Below are 20181 nucleotides of genomic sequence, written 5' to 3'. Positions count from 1 at the left end.
CCCATGTTCCTCTTTTTGGGTCTGGCTTACCTCACTCAGGATTGTGTTTTCTATTTCCATCCATTTGTATGCAAAATTCAAGAAGTCCTTGTTTTTTACTGCTGAGTAATACTCTAATATGTATATATTCCATACTTTCTTCATCCATTCTTCCGTTGAAGGGCATCTAGGTTGTTTCCAGGTTCTGGCTATTACAAACAATGCTGCCATGAACATAGTTGAGCATATACTTTTGTTGTATGATAGGGCCTCTCTTGGGTATATTCCCAAGAGTGGTATTGCTGGATCCAGGGGTAGGTTGATCCCGAATTTCCTGAGAAACCGAAACACTGCTTTCCAGAGTGGTTGCACAAGTTTGCATTCCCACCAGCAATGGGTGAGTGTACCCCTTTCTCCACAACCTCTCCAGCAAAGGCTATCATTGGTGTTTTTTATTTTAGCCATTCTGACAGGTGTAAGATGGTATCTTAAAGTTGTCTTGATTTGCATTTCCCTGATCGCTAAGGAAGTCAAGGAAGTGAAAGATCTACTTGACAAGAACTATAAGTCTTTGAAGAAAGAAATTGAAGAAGACACCAGAAAATGGAAAGACCTCCCTTGCTCTTGGATTGGGAGGATCAACATAGTAAAAATGGCAATTCTACCAAAAGCAATCTATAGATTCAATGCAATCCCCATCAAAATCCCATCAAAATACTTCACAGATCTGGAGAAGACAATAATCAACTTTATATGGAAAAACAAAAAACCCAGGATAGCCAAAACAATCTTATACAATAAAGGATTGTCTGGAGGCATTACCATCCCTGACTTCAAACTCTATTACAGAGCTACAGTATTGAAAACAGCTTGGTATTGGCATAAAAACAGAGAAGTCGACCAATGGAATCGAATAGAAGACCCTGACATTAACCCACAAACCTATGAACACCTGATCTTCGATAAAGGAGCTAAAAGTATACAATGGAAAAAAGAGAGCATCTTCAACAAATGGTGCTGGCAAAACTGGATGTCAATCTGTAGAAGAATGAAAATAGATCCATATCTATCACCATGCACAAAACTCAAATCCAAATGGATTAAAGACCTCAATATCAGTCCGAACACACTGAACCTGATAGAAGAGAAAGTGGGAAGTACTCTACAGCACATGGGCACAGGAGACCACTTCCTATGTATAACCCCAGCAGCACAGACACTAAGGGCATCAATGAATAAATGGGACTTCCTGAGGCTGAGAAGCTTCTGTAAAGCAAAGGACACTGTCACTAAGACAAAAAGACAACCCACTGACTGGGAGAAGATCTTCACCAACCCTGCAACTGACACGGTTTGATCTCTAAAATATATAAAGAACTCAAGAAACTAGACCGTAAAAGGCTAATCAACCCAATTATAAAATGGGGCACTGATCTGAATAGAGAATTCTCAACAGAAGAAGTTCAAATGGCCAAAAGACGCTTCTCTCAGTTTTTATGCTATGTAGTTGCCCCACTTTTGGACCATTTTCTAAGTGGAGACTGGTTTTTCATTTTCTTACTGCTCAGACTTGAATAATCACACAGAAACTAGTAATTGCAACACTGCTTGGCTTGTTAGCTCAGGCTTCGTATTAACTTTTATATCTTAGATTAATCCATTTCTATTAATCTGTATATCAGCATAAGGCTATAGCTTACTGGTAAGGTTCTGGCATGTCTTTCTCCTTTGGCAGCTACATCCCATCTCCTACTTTCTATATATATCTGCCTGTATTCTACCCTGCTATAGGCCAAAGCAGCTTCTTTGTTAACAAATGGTAATAAAAAATATTCATAGCATAAAGAGAGGAATCCCACATTATCTAATTTGTCCTCCTGAAAGGATAGCTTAAAGTCACCCAGGATGGACGTAGGCTAGAATCTTCCTGGTAAGTGCACCTTGGGGTGCTACACACATTATTAGAAATGGGCTAGTCCAGGTGCGAGAGTTAGCCAAGAAGAGGCTAGATATAATGGGCCAAGCAGTGTTTAAAAGAATACAGTTTTTGTGTAATTATTTTGGATAAAGCTAGCCATGCGGGAGCCAGGGAAGCCAGAACGCAGCCCTGCCACTCCTTTCAACAATGGTAGAATCTTTCTCTGCTATGAATTTAACATCAAGTTATTGGCAGCAATTATGCCTTATCTGGGGGAGATTATCTCCTATGGCAAGGGGAATATCAGGAAAATTGTAAGCAAACGGCCCAGTTAAATGCTCTAGCAGGTCAAGCTCAACATGATTTAGATATGTTAACTGGGGATGGGGCTTATGCCAATTTGCAGCAACAAATTATTTATGATCCAGGAGTATTCACCCAAATAGGTGCAGCTGCCACTAAAGCGTGGAAGGTCCTACCTAACAAAGCAGCTGGGGATCAATTATCAAAAGTTCTACAAGAGCCATCTGAACCATTCCAAGATTATGTAGATAGACTGTTACAAGTAGCAGGTATATTGTTTGGAGATGAGACAACAGCCATGGCTATGATAAAACAACTTATAATTGAAAATTCCAATAGATACTGTAAGGAAGCATTATGCCCTCAAAAAACAAAGAGTTTAATTGAATATATCAGGAACTCCTGAAGGTTGCGTGCTCAGAGCAGCTGTAGGCACACGGATCAGGGGATTACACGAAATTCAGGATCTGGGGTCTCACTGCTCCCAACAACAGTGTTTTACCAAGGCAATATAAACTCTAAGACTTATAGCCTATTTTAAATCTATATTAATAAAATTTGAGTAGATAAAATGTGTGACTTTAAATCCCCAAATTAATAAAGCACTGTAAGTTGAAAAGCCTTTCTCTCTTATTTTCTACCTGTCATGTTTGTAAAACCATTATCTTCCTTGGTTTTTTTTTTTTTTCAGCACACAAAGGCAAATTCTCATACTCATTTTCATTTTGCCTATTTCCAATATCAAACAAACCCTATCTTAAATATCATTCTAAGTTGCTTTCTTTTGGATTTTTTTCATATTAGAACACAGAGAATTCTTATATTTTTATTGTGCAATTAATATAATATATTATTTGAATGTAGTATGTCTTAAATTTGTCTCCTCTTATTACATCATTTCCACTTTTATTATTAGCAATTTTAATGAAGTAAATGCTTTCATTTTACATGTGTTTAAGTATTTCAGTATTGTCAATCACCAAGTACAATTATTGATATCAGGGACATATGTATTTATTACAAAATTTCCCACCGTTTTTGAGGTTTCAGTTTGTGTGCTTCCAAACACTTCAAATAGCTTATTGGAGTTACATGGAGCTAGGCATGTTTTCTTAGATTGAGTGTCACTGCCCTGCAATGTGTCTTTCATTCATTTTCTTTCTGGCTCGTTAGGTTTACATCAGTTTCCAGGAAGTCGCCATGTCTTTAGATATTAGTTCTTTAGGATATGAATTGCTACCATCAATTTTCCAGTTAGCCTTTTTATGGTCTCCTAGGGCATTTTTGCATGTAAAATTTATTCTGTTTTAAGGTCTTTGTCTTTCGTTACAGCTGTGTCACAAAACTCAGGGCCTACTATGTTGGCTTTTGGACTTTAGTGGTGGCGTATTGTCCTGGCTGTTACTGATTCTGGTTTTACACTAGCATCTTGGCATCTGGGATTGGGAAGACTGCAGTTGTAAGTGCTCAGATCTGGTCTTGTCTTTGTTGGGTGGGCATTTGCTTTTTGATTTCTGTTGTCCTTTCTTGTTCATAGGGCAGCATGGTAGCTATGTGTTGTCTGGTAGGAAATTCTTCTGGGATCCTGATAAATGTGGCCACTAGAGGGTCCAGGTAAAACATGTTCTTGTGTATTAGGAACTGACATTTAGGAATGGAGATGGGCTAAAAGGGGTGAAGAGGTCCACAGGAAGGAAGAAAGTAGGGTGTTCCCCTGGGAATTGGGCAGAAAGGAAGGGGAAGCAACAACAGTTGGTGTGCTGCAAAGCCGGGAATAATCCTGTGGGATTGGTCATGGATAAGTGGTAGGGCAGTAAAAACCTAAAGTTTGAGTGTGTACCTACTTCAGTGGCCTTCTTGCTTCTCTGTCAGGCTGAATGTTTCCTGGAACTGGGACTGGGATAACAGGATGTTTAGGGAGGAAGGTATGCTGATCCTTTAGGGTTGAGGATATGGACTGAGGGTGAGGGGAGGACGTAGTCGGCAGTCTGCTACCAAGATGGGCCTGAGATTAGGGGATTGGATTTGGAGGAGAGGAGGAAATTTTAATTTAAATAAAGTCTAGTGCTAGTGCCTCGATTATCTTTTCATTTTATGCCTTTGCCCTTATATCTAAAAAGTCACCAAATACATGGCCATATAAAATTTTTCGTAGATTAGGACATTCATAGTTTTACATTTAGACTTGTGATCTTTTTAAGTTAATATTTGTAATGAAAGTAAGGTATTTGTCTAGACCCTTGTATTTTTCTTGTGACTGTCTAACTATTCCAGTGCCATTTGCTCTAAATACTGTCTGTTCTTATAAGTTGACGTTGTTTCTTTGTTAAAGACCAGTTGATACTAGTTCTCTAGGTCTCTTTCTGGGCATCCTTTTTCACTGCATTGATCTGCTTGCCTACATGTCTGCTAATTTCAGTTTCTAGATTACAATAGCCATAAACATTGAAGGTGAGTAGTATCAGCCCTCCAACTTTATTCTTTTCATTCAATAACACAATGACTACTTTTGTTCTTTTGTCTTTCTGGATAGTAAAATTAATTTGTTGATTTCCAGAAAATGACATGTCAGAATTTTGAGTGAGGATGGTTTTTGTCAATCATATCAAGTAAGGAAGAACCAATATCCTAACAATATTGATCTGCTTACCCATGAAGGGGAATATCTTTCCAATTTGTTTGCTTTGATTTCTTCATTGGTTTTGTGCTTTTTACTACATGGTTGTCTTTTACAGTCTTATACATTTGTTAGAGTTATGATCAGGTTTTGCACTTAGAAGATAATAAAAATTACCTTGTAACTCTAATTAAAACTTCAACTTATTCATTGGTGTTGTACAGAAAAGCAGTTAACTTTTGTACACTAAACCTACACACTGTTGCCACACTATAATTGATTATTATGTCAGGGACATTTTGTCGTTGATATTTTTGGGGCTTTTTCATAGATTTTCATTATGATCTATGAAGAAAGACTGTTTTGTTTCTTCTTCCTTTTCCTCTACCTTTTGTCTTACTGCTTTATCTAGGATGACTTCCATTATTCTCTTTATGAGCAGTGGGCAGCTGAGCACCCATCCTTTGCCATAACCTCAGGAAGAAAGCTGCTCATGTCCTGTCATTATATGTAACAGTGATTGTGTGGTTTTGTAGGAGGTTTTATTAACATATAAGTTTAGGGAGTTACTCTCCATTTGTGGTTCATGGACATTTCTTTTTAAAAAATAATGAATGACTGTTGACTTTCCTAAATGTTTTCGCTATAGCTACTGATATGATCATGTGTTTCTTTTTCATTTTAGCTTGTTTATGGGATAAGTTCTAATAGATTTTTGAGTGTTGAACCACACACTTATGACGAATCATGTTTGGTTTTGCTTGAGTAATTGATTTTATACCTATTGAATTCAGCTTTCTAACATTTTCTTGAGGATTTTACATTTATATTCATGAGAAATACGGATCTGAAGGTTTTTTTCCATTTAATGGAATTGTGGGTTTTGAGTCATAATTAGAGAGGTTTTTCTCACACTGATGTAGAAAGGAATTCTCTTGTGTTTTCTTCTAGTTTCATTATGGTTCAACCTTTATATATTAAATGATTTAATCCATATCATTGTGAGTTATACTGTAATCTATATTTTTTGGGGGAGATAATCAGTTATTCTTATGCCACTTTTAGTATTATACTGTAGTAAAAAGTGCATCGTAGCAAAATGTAAATCACATTTGACTTGTATTTTGATTCTGATTGTTTCTGTGTTGATTTCTTCTATCTGCGTGCTAATCAAGTAATATTTCTCTTAGTCTATAATAGAGATTGTATAGTTCAAAACGTTTTAGGAAACTACTTTCTGAGAACAGTTATCAGTGCTGTATTTGAAGACTGATTTCATTTTTCTTTCCCATTTTATCTGTATGGAAATGTAAATACTTGTTGTTAATTAAGAGACTTATTTAACTTATCTTACTAATATTTGATGCTGTTTCATTTCTTAAATATAGCAGCAGTATCTTTTGTCTATGTATACCTATTTATGTATCTATTTAGTAATCTATCATATATGTACATATTCATTTTCAAATTTTAAGTTTATAAACTTCTTATGAAAAACTTGCAAATAAAAACAGCACACAAAAAATAAACCAGATTCAAAATCTAATTTCTATACAGGTACAGTAGGATTCGGACTAAAGCTATGGAGCTTTCTTTAAACTTTATACTTTACACTTTTTAAATATATTTTATCTACTTATCCACCACAGAAAAAAGCAAACAAGTGACTGAATTAAAATTCTTTTATTTATAAATGTTGGATCCTGATAGGTAGGTACAGGCTTATGCATGTTTTTGATACTGTGCTGGTTTTGTCTGAGATGATGGCAATCTCCTTCCTTTGATTAATGTCTTTGCATTTGCCATGTCATAATCATTGGAAAGTAATTCTAACAACTAAACTTAAATACTGATAAACTAGAATTCACAGAGATAATATTTTAGAGTGGTTTTTAAAAGGAGTAACAAAATACTTTGGATAGAAGAAAGTTGGAAGGAGAAACAAGTTATTTATTTTGAATGAGGTTTCATCCAGTGGAGGAGCTTGGACAAATGATCATGAAAGTCCCCTCTGGTTCCCCACAAACCTTTCCATTTCTGTCATCTCATCCAATGCTGGATTTGCAAGGTAAAGCTTTTTGTTGTGACTCCCATGGCTCCGAAACTAAAACCTCTCAGCTGCCTTACACTAAGCAGTTGTGTCCCAGTTCCATTAAGTCCTCTTTGTGAGCTATGCTTAGAGTACTAAAGTTGTGGACTTAACTCTGCCTTGCTTGTACACATGCCTACAGAAGGTGTCTTCTTTATTTTCTTCTTTTACTATGGAGATGTAGGTTGTAACATACTGGTGATGTTTCTTGTTGCTGTACTTCATCGGGGTTAACTCCTTTTAAAATGAAGGAAGTAATCTTACTGAAAGAATGGACCATCTTCATCTTTCATTCCTCAGAGCAAGCGCTTTTATTTACTCTTCTAACACCTAGGCACACAATAGGACACTTTTTTTTATCAGCCTGGGAGCAACTGCAACAGTGTCATTTCAAGCTTCCTTGTTTGTTAGACTCCTAAATAAAATCCAGGTTTTGAAAGAGCTTGTCGCTCTGATATTTGAATGGCATTTTAATAAGCCTTTTGAACAGATTTAAACTTATTTCACACCAGCTTTCTTCTTGAAGCCAAATCATACCGGTTTTGTTTCGCTTTCTAATCCTTTAATCATTTTTCCCCAGCGTGGTTCCGCCTCTGTAGACTCCACAACTGGACTAGGTTCTTCAGTGAAGGCTCATCATGATGGAATGAAACAGAAACATCATTCCTCTGCTGTTTGTTATGTGTTCCAGTGAACACTGTTTCCAGAACTGCCTTGGTCTAGTGGAGCATGAACCCAGCATTTCTATATGTCTAGACCTATTGCCTGTCTTAAGCGTGTGTGTGTGTGTGTGTGTGTGTGTGTGTGTGATAAAGATGAGGTTCATGGCATGAATGAATGCAGAGCCCCAAGACAGTGTTTTCAGGGGCCTAAACACTGGGTTTAAATCTCTGTTCCTGCTATCATGGAATTTTTTATACTTTTTTTTTTTTAAACAAGAGACACCTGGTCTTTATTTTGCAGTGCAGCTTAAAACCGAAGTGACTGGTGCTGTTTGTAGTTGACTAGAGGACATGGTTGGTGAGTCACAGCCTGTGTCTGAGCCAGCCTGGGTTGTTATGACAGCTGGTAGTGACGGCAGCCGCATTACAGTGCTGATGAAGTTGGGTTGTAAATTTGTGTTCCCCCTCAGCCTCTCATCTCTTCCCCCAGGAGGGCTTGAGTAGGCGTTCCTGGTTTATCTGTGGGTCGCTCATCTTCCAGATCTGTCATCTGCTCACGTCTCTATTTATTTCAGTTCAGGCGTGTAAAGCATGTTTGTTCCTGGAATTGGAACGTTTAGAAGCCAGCACTCATTCCTTCCAGAAGATTTTGTCCTGAGTCCCTTTTGCTCATGTGTTCTGTGATATTCCAGCTTATTGCCTCTTTCCCCAAAAGGTGTCTACTTGTCTCTAAGAGTTCTTACCCTCGTGTGGCTTTGTTTATTCAGCACAATTTTGTGCATCAGTCTCTCAGCAAAATTTTAGCTTTTCCTGTCTCTGCAAAGGGCCTGGAAGTTGACACGAGGAATTCTGTCTAGAGCAGACATTTGTAGCCCAGGTCCACATCTGGATTCTGAGAAGTGTAGGGAAGTCGCTTGGGGAAAATGTTCTTAAGTACAGAGAGGAAGATTTTTCAGTTTTTTTTTCTTTACTATAAAGCTAAATCTATGTCTAACTCATCTGTCTACAGCATATATAACTTTTAATGATTGTTCTATTGTACAGATTGGCTGATTTATCAGCTTATTTATTTATGTATTTATTTATTTACTTATTTATTTTCCCTGTAGCTCAACAAACAGCAGTTGCAGTTACTGAAGGAACGGTTCCAGGCCTTCCTCAATGGGGAAACTCAGATAGTAGCCGATGAAGCCTTTTGCAATGCAGTCCGAAGTTACTATGAGGTGAGTCTGCAGAGCTGTTTGAGGAACTGTGATGCTTTCTGGGACCATTTAAAGGCTGTCACTGGTATGGCAAAGAGTCTTTGAGCTTTTGACTTTCTCCAAAGGATTGTCACTTCTACTTTGCAATTTAAAAACTCTAATTCCACAGCCTGGTTTTGGGAGATAAATAAAATTGGAAATTACATTGTTTGTGAAGAAAACTGTTTAGAATCATCTTCTGGCAGTGACTGATACAGCTGGATTTAGCTATCTTCCTGTTCACATTCATAAATGATCCTTCTTAATCAGGATTTCAATAGTAAATTACTATCTTATGCCAGTTTGTTCTCTAAGCTTTATAATAATTAAGGCCACTAATTAATTTCAAGCGAATGCATTCTCTTTTCTAATTGAATAAATAATACCCACTGGTCCATCTTGCTGTTGCTTCTGATTTCAGCTTGCGACTCAAATGGGAACTCTGTGTGTTTCCTGTGAATAACTTTCTCATAAGATCATGAGTTTGTTTCAATAAATTGCCAATAGATGTTAAATCGGATAGTTCACATATGTCCTAAGCATCTCAGAGTCATTTGGGAGTCAGGTTTCTTTCATTGTGCAAAAGCTTTAGACAATTCGTCTGAAGAAACATGGCATACAACATAATGTAGGCTAGAGGAAAATTGAAAGCTTGGAAACATAATATTCTGAACTGCCCTGAGGCAGGGAATACTGTCATGTGCAAAACAAAATACTGGTGGTTTATGAATGATATGCTATTTAATATTCAACTGCACAAGTATATATGGAGTTAAAGGATCATCTGGCAGTTATGGAAGACTTGCTTACCAAGTATTCATGACACAGATCTGGGAGCTATAGTGGATATATTGTCTAACTTGATCTCAACTCAGACTATCTTAATAGGGCTTTAATCTTACCTTGAATGTCAGAGTCTTACATGATAAACTCTTTCCCTGAATCTTAGAAGATGAGTATTCATATGCATACATGCATACAATAGTACATAGTGAAACAAAAAAAATAATAAATTCAAAGGAGAGCTGTCTACAAAGGTGTCAGTTTTTAAAAATAAATAAATCAATGAGCTCAATTGAGTTTTGATAAACATAGCATGGCACACTAAGAGAAAAGGACTGGTTGAAATTCTTGGATGGGTGAGGTTTTTAAAAGTACTTTTATAACTTTTGCATAAATCTAAAATTATTATAAAATAAGTATTTTCTTTTTCTAATCCACCTGAGAATTTATTGTAAAACCTGCAATGATCAAGACTGTGGATGTTTGTAAAATACAAATGGATTGAGGAAACACAATAGGGCATCTGGAAATATACTACTACAGTAAAAATAATTTTTGATCAAAGAGCAGCCACAATAGAGTGGGAAAAAGATAAATCAGTTCAATTCAAACTATGTGATGGCGCCACAAAACATTGATCTGTACTTGGAATGAACACCTTTTCCAAGTGAAATAATTGAATCATAGACTTAAATGTAACACTATCTAACTTCTAGAAGATGCCAAGGGAGGCCTTATTCCCTCTGAAAAATGGATGGGAGTGGGATGGGTAGGAGAAGGAGAGGGAGGTGGAACTGGGGTTGGTATGTAAAATGAAAAAATTAACTTAACAAACAGAAAAAAGGAGAGAATAATATAAATACAAGAGAATAAATTTTTTAAAAATCTAAATGAAGGGCTAGAGGAGGTGCTTTGCAGTTATGAGCTCTGGCTCTTCCAGAGGACCCAGGTTCAATTCCCAGCACCCATATGGTAACTAACAATCGTCTGTGACTCCTGTTTTAAAGCATCCACCATCCCCTTCTGGCCTCTACTGACACCAGGCACACAGGTGGTGCACAGATATACATGGAGGCAAACTCATACCCGTAATATAAAAACACATAAATCTTAAAAAGAAGTTCACCAAAAATTTAGCACCACACTATGGATTAGAGAAGTATAAAGACTATAAATTATTGACAGATTTGTAAATTAAAACAATAGAACACTGTTCAAAAGGCCATGATGCAGAACTGATATCACCAAAGACTGGTGTGAAGTTGGAGCCACGGGAAGACTTTTCTGTTATAAACTCATAGTAATGGTTTTCTTTAAAAACACTTTTTTTGCATTGCTTGAGAATTCTGTACATACACTTAATGTATATTTATCAATCTACTGCTTACCCATTTCCCTCCGGTTTCTCTTCTATCCCTTTCAACACTTCCCTCTCAACTTTATATGCTCTTTTTCAAAGAAATTCAGTGAGTCTACTTAATGCAATAGGTCTGTCCATCAACTGGAATATGGTTAGTCCCTCAGAAGAAAACAGACTCTCCCTCCCCCAAGTACCCATCCATTGTCAGTAACTAGGTGGGCTTTCGCGAGCCCCTTCCTCACCCATACAGGGATTTGATTAGTTTGTTCTTTTACAGGCGCTGTGCATGTAGTCACAGTCACTGTGAACTCATGTGTGCAACACCATTATCATATCTGGTAAACTGTTTTTGGCAGACATCCACTATCTCTGGCTTTTAGCGTCTTTCACCTCTTATTCTGAGCTTCAGGGTCAGGAGTCATGATCTATATCTCTCATAGTCGTGGATCTCTCTATTAATCACCATCTCCTACAAAATGGAACTTCTCTGATGGGAAACGAGAAATTCTTTAATCTTTGGGTATAAAATAAGAACTCAGGGAGCAATTAATTATTATGTCCATTTAGCATAAGCTGTTTTGTTTTTCTTTTCACTTTTTTATTTCATTTTTTTTAAAAAAGAAAACAAACTACCTTTTTTCATTTTGCATACCAATACCAGTTCCCCCTCCCTCCTTTCCTCCAATTCCCTCCCTCTACTCCCCTTATCCCTCACACTCCTTAGAATGGCTAAGATCAAAAACACTAATCATAGCTTATGATGGAGAGGATGTGGAATAAGGGAAACACTCCTCCTTTGCTGGTTGAAATGCAAACTTGTACAACCACTCTGGAAATCAGTGTGGCTGTTTCCCAGAAAATTGGGTATCAACCTACCCCACAACCTAGCAATGTCACTCTTGGGTATATACCCAAGGACATTTGCTTAACTATGCTTATAGCAGCATTATTTGCAATAGCCAGAACCTAGAAACAACCTAGATGCCCCTCAACTGAAGAGTGGATAAAGAAAATGTGGCACATCTACACATTAGAGTGCTACTCAGTGGAACAAAACAAAATAAAACTCGTCACACCCCACCTCGTCCTGCAAGGATGACGCGACCACTGGAGCTCTTCTCACTGCAGTTTTATTCCAGGACTTTTTACACTTCTCTCTCTCTTCCCCTCTCTCTTCGTTGACCTCTCTCCTCTCTCCCTTTTTCCTCTCTCCCTGGGCAAACCTCTCCCAGCCCTTAAGTAGGCATGGGCTGCCAATCCCGGATTGCCAGGTGGGCACTGCCCATAGGCCCACACATATGCAAGCAGCTGATGATCATTGCGTTATCACAGCATAAGTCAGACTTTAGCCATAGGGGTTGATTATACAAATCCATCAGGTGTGATTCCATGCAGCTCGCTACAAAAACAAAACAATGACATCTTGAATTTTGCATGCAAATGGATGGAACTAGGAAAAAGCATCCTGAGTGAGGTAACTCTGACCCAGAAATATGAAAAGATGAACATGGTACTTACTCATAAGTAGATACTCTGCTGCAAAGCAATGGATAACGAGCCTATAGCCCGTGACCCTAGCGAAGCTAAGTAACAAGGTGAACCCTAAGAGAAACATATATAGATTCCCCTGGGAAGGGGAAACAAACATGATTTCTTGACAAAATTGGGATCATGGGGGTAGGGGAGAAGGGTGGGTAGAAGAGGAGGAAGAAAGGAGAAGGGGAATGGGAGAGAGTTTGAGGGAATGTTATAGTTGAGATGGGGAAGGACAGAGATGGAGAGCAAGGAAAGAGGTATTTTGATTGAGGGGGCCATTATGAGGCTAGAAACCTGGCACTAGAGAAATTCCCAGGAATAAGGATGACCCCTGACCTCAGCTAAGACCCTAAGCAATAGTGGAGAGGGTGTCCAAACTGGCCTTACCCTGTAGTCATATTGATGACTATCTTAAATGTCACCATAGAACCCTCATCCAGCAACTGATGGAAGCACAGGCAGTGACCCACAGAGGAGCACAGGGATGAGCTCCCAAAGTCCAGTTGAAGAGTAGGAGGAGTGAGAATATGAGCAAAGAGGTGAAGGCCATGATGGGTACACCCACTGAAACAGCTTACCTGAGCTAATGGGAGCTCACCAACTCTAGCTGGACAGGGAAGGAACCACATAGTACCAGATTAGTCCCTCTGAATGTTGGTGGCAGTTATATGGCTAGGGCAGACTGAGGGGGACATTAGCAGTGCTACCACCGTAAGTTGTTTTTAATATGCATGATATGAAGGAAGTAAAGTTTAGTGAAAGGTGTGCTTAAGCCATGCTGATGAAATTAACTGTAGTGAAGTATAGACTACAACCTTTGTGTTCAGAGAGCTGTATTTTCTTCCAAGCATAATAAATCAGAAACCATGACGAAACCAAGGTCTTAGGGTATTGAATGTATCTTCTGATATTCACGTGTTAAGACTGGAGATGTTTAGTTTGGCAACAGATTGTGCTTGTGTTATATGTGGTCATCAAAGTAAAACTAGAGTAAAGGTCAAAACTGACATGGAAAAGATTTCCTCTGTCATCCTCAGAGATTCCGTTTTATTGAATAAAATAGCCTTTTCCATGTTGTTAGTCTACACAGCAGATAGTCCTGTGCCAGTTTCTTGTGTGTGCAGGTATTTACTCTGCAAATATTTCCCTTTAATATCTGCAGTTTTAGAAGAAAACATCATCATTATGGGTGCTACAATAAACTCTTTCTTCCAAACGTTACATTAACAAAACGTAACCAATAGAGTATTAAACATATTCACCACTACTGTGACCATAATTACTAACCATTCAGTTTTTCTATTTGTATAGGGAGAAAAAGGAAAACCCTGCAACAAATTAAAAATAATTTTAGGGTCTTGTTAATATAAAACTTATAAATAAACATTTACACCTCAACAATTCAGCTCTAATTTTTACTCATTATTTTATATGCACCATGCAGTCAAAATTTGAAACTCAGAAGATTTTTGCTTAGGTGTGTCTTTAATGACAGCTTTCAAAAGAATTAGTAAACTGGGCGGTGGTGGGCATGCCTTTAATCCCAGCTCTCAGGAGGCAGAGGCAGGCAGATCCCTGTGATTTCGAGGCCAGCATGGTCTACAAAAGCTATCAAGTTCCTGGACAGGTTTGATAGCTATAGTGAAACTGTGTCTCAAAAAACCAAAATAAATAAATAAGTAAATAAATAAATGCTATAGTTGTCTGAAAAGAGGGGAAATCAGTTGATAAAATTCTTCCATGAGATCCAGCTGTAAGGTATTTTCTTAATTAGTGATTGGTAGGGCTTGTAGGTGGTGTCATATCTAGGCTGGTGACCCTGGGTTCTATAAGAAAGAAGGCTGAACCAGTCATGGGAACAAGCCAGTAAATAACACCCATTTGTGGCCTCAACATCAGCACCTGTGGAGGTTTCTGCCCTGTTTGAGTTCCTGTCCTGACTGCCTTTGATGATGAACAGTGATATAGAAATATAAGCCAAACAAACCCTTTCATCCCCCAAGTTTCTTTGTTCATGGTGTTTAATCATAGCAATAATAACTGAAGCTATGATTAAACATAGCATAATAAACATTTATTATAAATAAAGAAATATTTAGTAAAATCAGATTTTCTGTAATAGTAAAATTACCTAAAACAAAATAATCAATTAATAAAAGGAGGAAAAGAAAATTGATATTTCATGTGCAATTCCAACAGCAACTAACAATTTCTTGTTTCTTTTACATATGTATGAAATTGGAGTCATTACAGGTTTTTTTTTTGTTTTTTTTTTTAATAATTTTTTTTATTAAGAAAAGAAGAAAAAAAAACATAAACAAAAAACAAGTTTCCACCTCCTCCCAGCCTCCCATTTCCCTCCCCCTCCTCCCACCCTTCTCCCCCTCCTCCCACCCTTCTACCCCTCCCCCCACTCCTCTCCCCCTCCCTCTATTACAGGTTTTTATATACTATAATAAGAACATCCTTTAATAATAAATATTTTATGTACATAATTTTAAATTACTGTGCAACAGTCCATTAAGTGACTAAATATAAATATCACTTCATATCCTAATTGTTAGTATTTATGTTGCCTGGATTTTTATTTAAAATTTTTGAAAAACCCTGAAATATCTTTGTCTGAGGCAAAATTTCCCCTCTTCCTGTGAACATGTCCAATGTTCTTCTCTTGATTATGTTGCTACTTCTAGGAAAGATTGTTTGATACCAGACTTCCTGGTATTCTGATTCTTAAAATCTTCGTTTCTTCTAGATTGTTCCTTGCTTCATATATGTAGGAACGGCAATATAGATGTATCTGTTGGAGCTGGACTTCCCATGATCAGTTAATCTGTATGTTGTGTCCAGTTGGGGCTTTTCTACAATAGTCTCTATTTGCTATAAGAGAGCCACTCCTGGTAGCAGGTTAATAGTTAGCTTCTCCCAAGTATAAGCCCCCTTATTGGTGGTCCCATCTAAAGTGATCAGCCTTGAAATCATATCTACAACACCAAAAAAACCCCCAATAAGTTGTATTTATATACATCATTGTATATACATACATATATATGTACATAAAAATAATGGCCAAAGAAAAAGAGGTTATCAACTTGAGAATCAAGAGGACATAAGAGATATTGGAAGAATGGAAGCTGAGAGGGGCTGGAGTGGGGAGGAAAGAGGAAAAGTGCTGTAATCCTACTTCTGTTCAAAACATACTTCAAAATGTCTGAAAGGATTGCATATATTCCTAAATTTGCCATCTTGGAAAATCACAACAAATGGGATAAAGAGCCTTGTTTAAGCTTTTAATGCAGACTGTAAGTTTCCTTGAAAAATGCAGTGGCAATTTGTTCTATCACAATAACATGTAACTATGCTCCTCCTATTTTGGTATTGTTAAAAAATGCCAACTATTCTTATTACTTACATTTTCTTTTTTACTACAAGTGAAGTTTCACTTCTCACCAGCTGTTCATATTTTTTAAATACTTTTTCTTTGTCTATTTCTCCACTTGGATGTTACTAATTTAAATACTGATTTAAAAGCTTTTTTATACCCTAATTAGACAATTAATACTTTAAAGCCAAAGCCAAAATGTCTTTGTTTCTATTTGCATTTTGCATCCTTGTTTGGTGAGGTCTTTTTGCCTCTGATACGACCCTTTCTTAGCCCAGTAAGAATGAAAACCCAATTCACATCTCAGGTTGGTACTGCGCTCCATTTGTTTTCCTTTGGTCTCTATTTTTTTCCTGTCCATGAGTCACTGCTGACAGTAGCTCTTTTCCTATCCTCCTTTGGTTCTCTTGATTTCAGTCCCCCTCCCCATTGGACTGGTAGCTCTGTAGAATTCAAGTTCCACTCTGCCCGCCTCCACTTCTGTCATTCCTGTCATTGCCATGGGCTTGTTACTCTACCTAGGGCAGAAGAATGATGATCTCAAAAGCTCCCTCCAGTTGTCTAGGACTCTAGAAACTAAATAAATTTTCTGTGCATTTATCTTTTTTCTTTGTTGTTGAATGACTTTGTGTCTCTAAAAAAATGAAGAACAAAATAGTACCGTGGCTCAATTCTCTACCTCCAGAGTGGATGCCCAAGCCAAGGTGCTTGCCTCCATATACACACTCTTAATTCCTAGTTCAGATAACAAAGGACTTGACTTTAACAGCTGATGCTTTTTTCTAAGGAAACAAATGTACGACCCAATTCTTCTCCATCGCTGTCACCCTTAGCACTGTTGGTGCAAGAAAAGTAGGTGCTCTTAAAGTCTTTTTGTGTTTTGTTTTGCTTATGTGATTTCTTTACCTTTTGCAGACTATATAACATTTATTTCTTAGTCTTTCATATGCAAGCTTGAGGGGGTACTAGTGGCTGTAAGATAACATTTAAATGTTTTAATGGGACTTCTCTTGTTTTATTGACATAGGAAGATTTGCTTTCCATATTCTAGAAAGTATTCGACCTGTCAAAATCTTTTTGCACTTTGAAATAATGCCATGGAACAGGCATTCATAGAGAACTGATAATCGCTAAGTAAATGAAGATTGGCAGCTCTGGCAGGAAGGGATAGAAGAAAGGTCAGCACACTAATAGATGAAATCCATTGCCAGTAATAAGGAGTGAGGTTTCAGATTTGCACTGAGCTCTGCAAATCACTTTGTATTTGTTATTTTTGATATTAGCTATTTGAGTTCACATATTTTTGTATTGGCTAAGAGTGACATTTGAAATTAAGCATTCTGTAAGAATGTGGAGAATGTGTTTTTATGTCTGAGATTTCTATTGCTGTTTAGAGCATCTGGGTCAATGTTACTTCTCAGTGGACTATGTAAAGTCACTTGCATTTTCTATGACACCGGCTTTTATTATGAATAGACTAACTAGTGTGCATTCAAAGAATTATATTTGAGAATAATTGAGAAAACCAATTTTCACAATTGTTCTCCAAGAAATTTTAGAACTAACTGAGCTTATGAGTATTCCATGCTCATCTAGCAGATTTGCGACAGAGAGCAGGGGTGAGCCTTTATCTAACTCATGTCTTTTTTGGCTTTTTTTTGTAACAGGGAAGTAGGCTGATCTACCCTCCATTTACTCTACAGTATAGACATTTAAGCCAAATAGCAGTGAAGAGCAGAGGTACATGCTTACCTAGTTACCATGTTCAACATATTGGTACATTTAATATGTTTGCTGATTGTTATTGCAACAAAATGAAGATTTTTTCACTCATATATATAATCCTTTCAAGAGAGTTTGTAACCACTGGATTCTCAAACCTTCTTAATCATTAACTCAACGCAATACCAGCAAAGCCATAATCCCTCTTGAATAGAAACTCCACACCATTGTTCAGAGGATCTCTAAGCTGTAGGTCACTTCTAAGCTCCTGTAGATTTCGAGGGGGCCCATTTGGACACAGATTTCATTGATTCAGGGTACTCCTTAATTTTTCTGGAAAATGCTCTGTAACTTTGTATTTTTCCTTCAGAAGTTGTGTTTTAACTTCAGAGCTTAGTTGTCTTCCACATCTACCAACATCGTCTTAGGTGAGTAGTTTTTTTTTTCCTGCCTAAATTTAGAGTTAGAATTTCCAAGCTTTGAGTTCCAATAGAAATAATCCCATTTTCTTGATCCCCAAAGTGTCATGACGTTTTGTATTTGCTCAGCTGTTACTCCTGGGCCTATTCAATGATTTCTACTGTTCATCTTCTATGGCATTTGTTCAATGGTGCATTAAATCATTAGAGTTCTGTTTTAAAAGACATCTTTTTGTTCTTTAGTTTCATAGGTCAGAATTTTTTTACTGTTGTTGTAAAATGAAGAAATTGATTTAATCTTTCTTTCAAGACATAACTTCTGTTGACATTATCTTTTATTTAGTTTGAAAGAATTCATGAGTACCCCAATTAGCAGTCATAAGAAGACCTAGTCTCCCCTTACTATATTTAAATCTTTTCTATTCCATCTTCATAAAACTAAAGATAGAATGCTCATGAGAAGGATAAAATAAAATCTTCAACACTGTGAATATCTAGGATAGTCATTGGTCATCTATCTCTTATAATTGATTTAACCACAGAATTTAATTTTTTATATACATTACTATCAAAGTACTGACTAAAGGCTCTTTTTTGATATGACACAGCATAAAACATATTAAGAACATATTCCCTTTACTTTGAACTTTGTTTGGATTAAAGAATGTAACTTTGTATTTTACCTGTCATTATTTGTATAGACTGAGGCCTCATGGACCTTTCCCCATTCATGTTGCTGTTTTCAGAGAGTGACCTTCTGCCCTAGCATCAGCCTAGTTTATTTAGAAGTCTCCACAGGGCACTCTTGGCCAATCACTCAAAAGGAACATAACCCAGTCCCACCACGGGAAGCCTTGCCTGGCTAGAAAGGGTGTCCAGTTCAGACTTCATTCTCTATTACTAGGAGTCCTCTCTAGGGTCACCCTCACAGATTCCAGGAAGTTTCCACTACACTTTCATCCCCAATGTGCTTCCCAGTTCCAGCTGTTTCTTCTTGTATTCTCTTCCTCTATCCCTACTACCTAATCCTTCCAGTTCTAGTCTCCAGCTGCCCCCAGTCCACCTGCAAAATTTATTCTATTTCCCCTTCCAAACAAGGTCTGTGCATTTCTGTCTAGATCTCTCCTCATTACCTAACCTCTCCGGGTCTGTGGATTGTAGCTTAACTTTTACATCACAGCTAATATCCACTTAGAAGTGAATGCATATCATATTTGTCTTTCTGGATCTGGGTTACCTCATTCAGGAAAATTTTTTTTTCTAGTTGCGTCCATTTGCCTGCAAATGAGTACTTATCTAAGAACAAGTCAAATCCTGCCTTGTGTCCTAGAACTATATAGATGAGTAAGAAAAGAATGTAGTCTAATGGAATGGACAGATGTGTATGTAATTGCTCATTAAAATTGTCGTGATCCACTTTGCCAGCTGGGGGTGTGTACCGACTGAGCCCATTTCCCTTTCTAAAGTTTTTATTCTATGTTGCACAAATGTATAATTTTTTAAGGTTTATCTTATTTTATTTAAATGTACGTGTGTTTTCCACATGTATGTGAGTGCTGCAGAGATCAATGCTACATGCAATAGCCTATTTGTCCTGGGAACTAATCTCGGATACTCTGGAAGAGCAGCAAGTGCTCTTAACTGCAGAGTAATCTTGCCCTAATATGTGATTTTTTTTATGAAGTTGTGAAAATTAAATTAGATTAAGCCTTACACTATGTTTCACATAACCCTATGTTCAACTCTATGAAAGTGCTGATCTTTTGCCATTTTGATGTACTGAAAAATGTCTGCTTCTCATCAGTAAACCTAATAGTGCTTGAAGCAGCTACCTTGAATTCGATTTGATATCTGGCCCAGGTAGCTTGGTATGTGGTGGTAATCTTGTGAGTTTTCAGTCAGTATCTGGTTGCCTTGCAGGAACACTGTAGATGGTATGTTATTGGGTTTTGTTGTTGTTGTTTACAGATGAAGATCCTTAAAGCCCTGCACATATACCTCTAAGAAGTCATTGTTCATACTCTTACAGTGTTTGAATCTTTACTGTTAAGATATATTTAAGAATGTACATTTGTATACCTGCCTTATGATGTATTTTAGTATGTATTTAATTTTGTATCCGTTTGTGTCACTAATTCAACACCTTCTGCCCTAGCTACACTATCAGATG

The 20181-nt window shown here is 37.3% G+C and overlaps 1 protein-coding gene across 13 annotated transcripts in view; it reads left to right on the top strand.

Annotated features, from left to right (window-relative positions):
* Positions 1-20181, top strand: part of Cadps2 (calcium dependent secretion activator 2) — a 521450-nt gene that overhangs the window by 135369 nt on the left and 365900 nt on the right. For all 13 annotated transcript variants that reach the window (XM_041675424.1, XM_041675418.1, XM_041675426.1 and 10 more), the window contains exon 2: positions 8678-8791. In XM_041675424.1, the coding sequence (XP_041531358.1) occupies positions 8678-8791 (114 nt within the window). The remainder of the gene's footprint in view (positions 1-8677; positions 8792-20181) is intronic.

Source organism: Microtus oregoni, unplaced genomic scaffold, assembly GCF_018167655.1.
Source record: "Microtus oregoni isolate MIOR12 unplaced genomic scaffold, Mior012 000026F_ref0000081, whole genome shotgun sequence".
Classification (NCBI taxonomy): Eukaryota; Metazoa; Chordata; class Mammalia; order Rodentia; family Cricetidae; genus Microtus; species Microtus oregoni.
The sequence above is the reverse complement of the archived record's forward strand: the minus strand, read 5'-3'. Positions and strand labels throughout refer to the sequence as shown.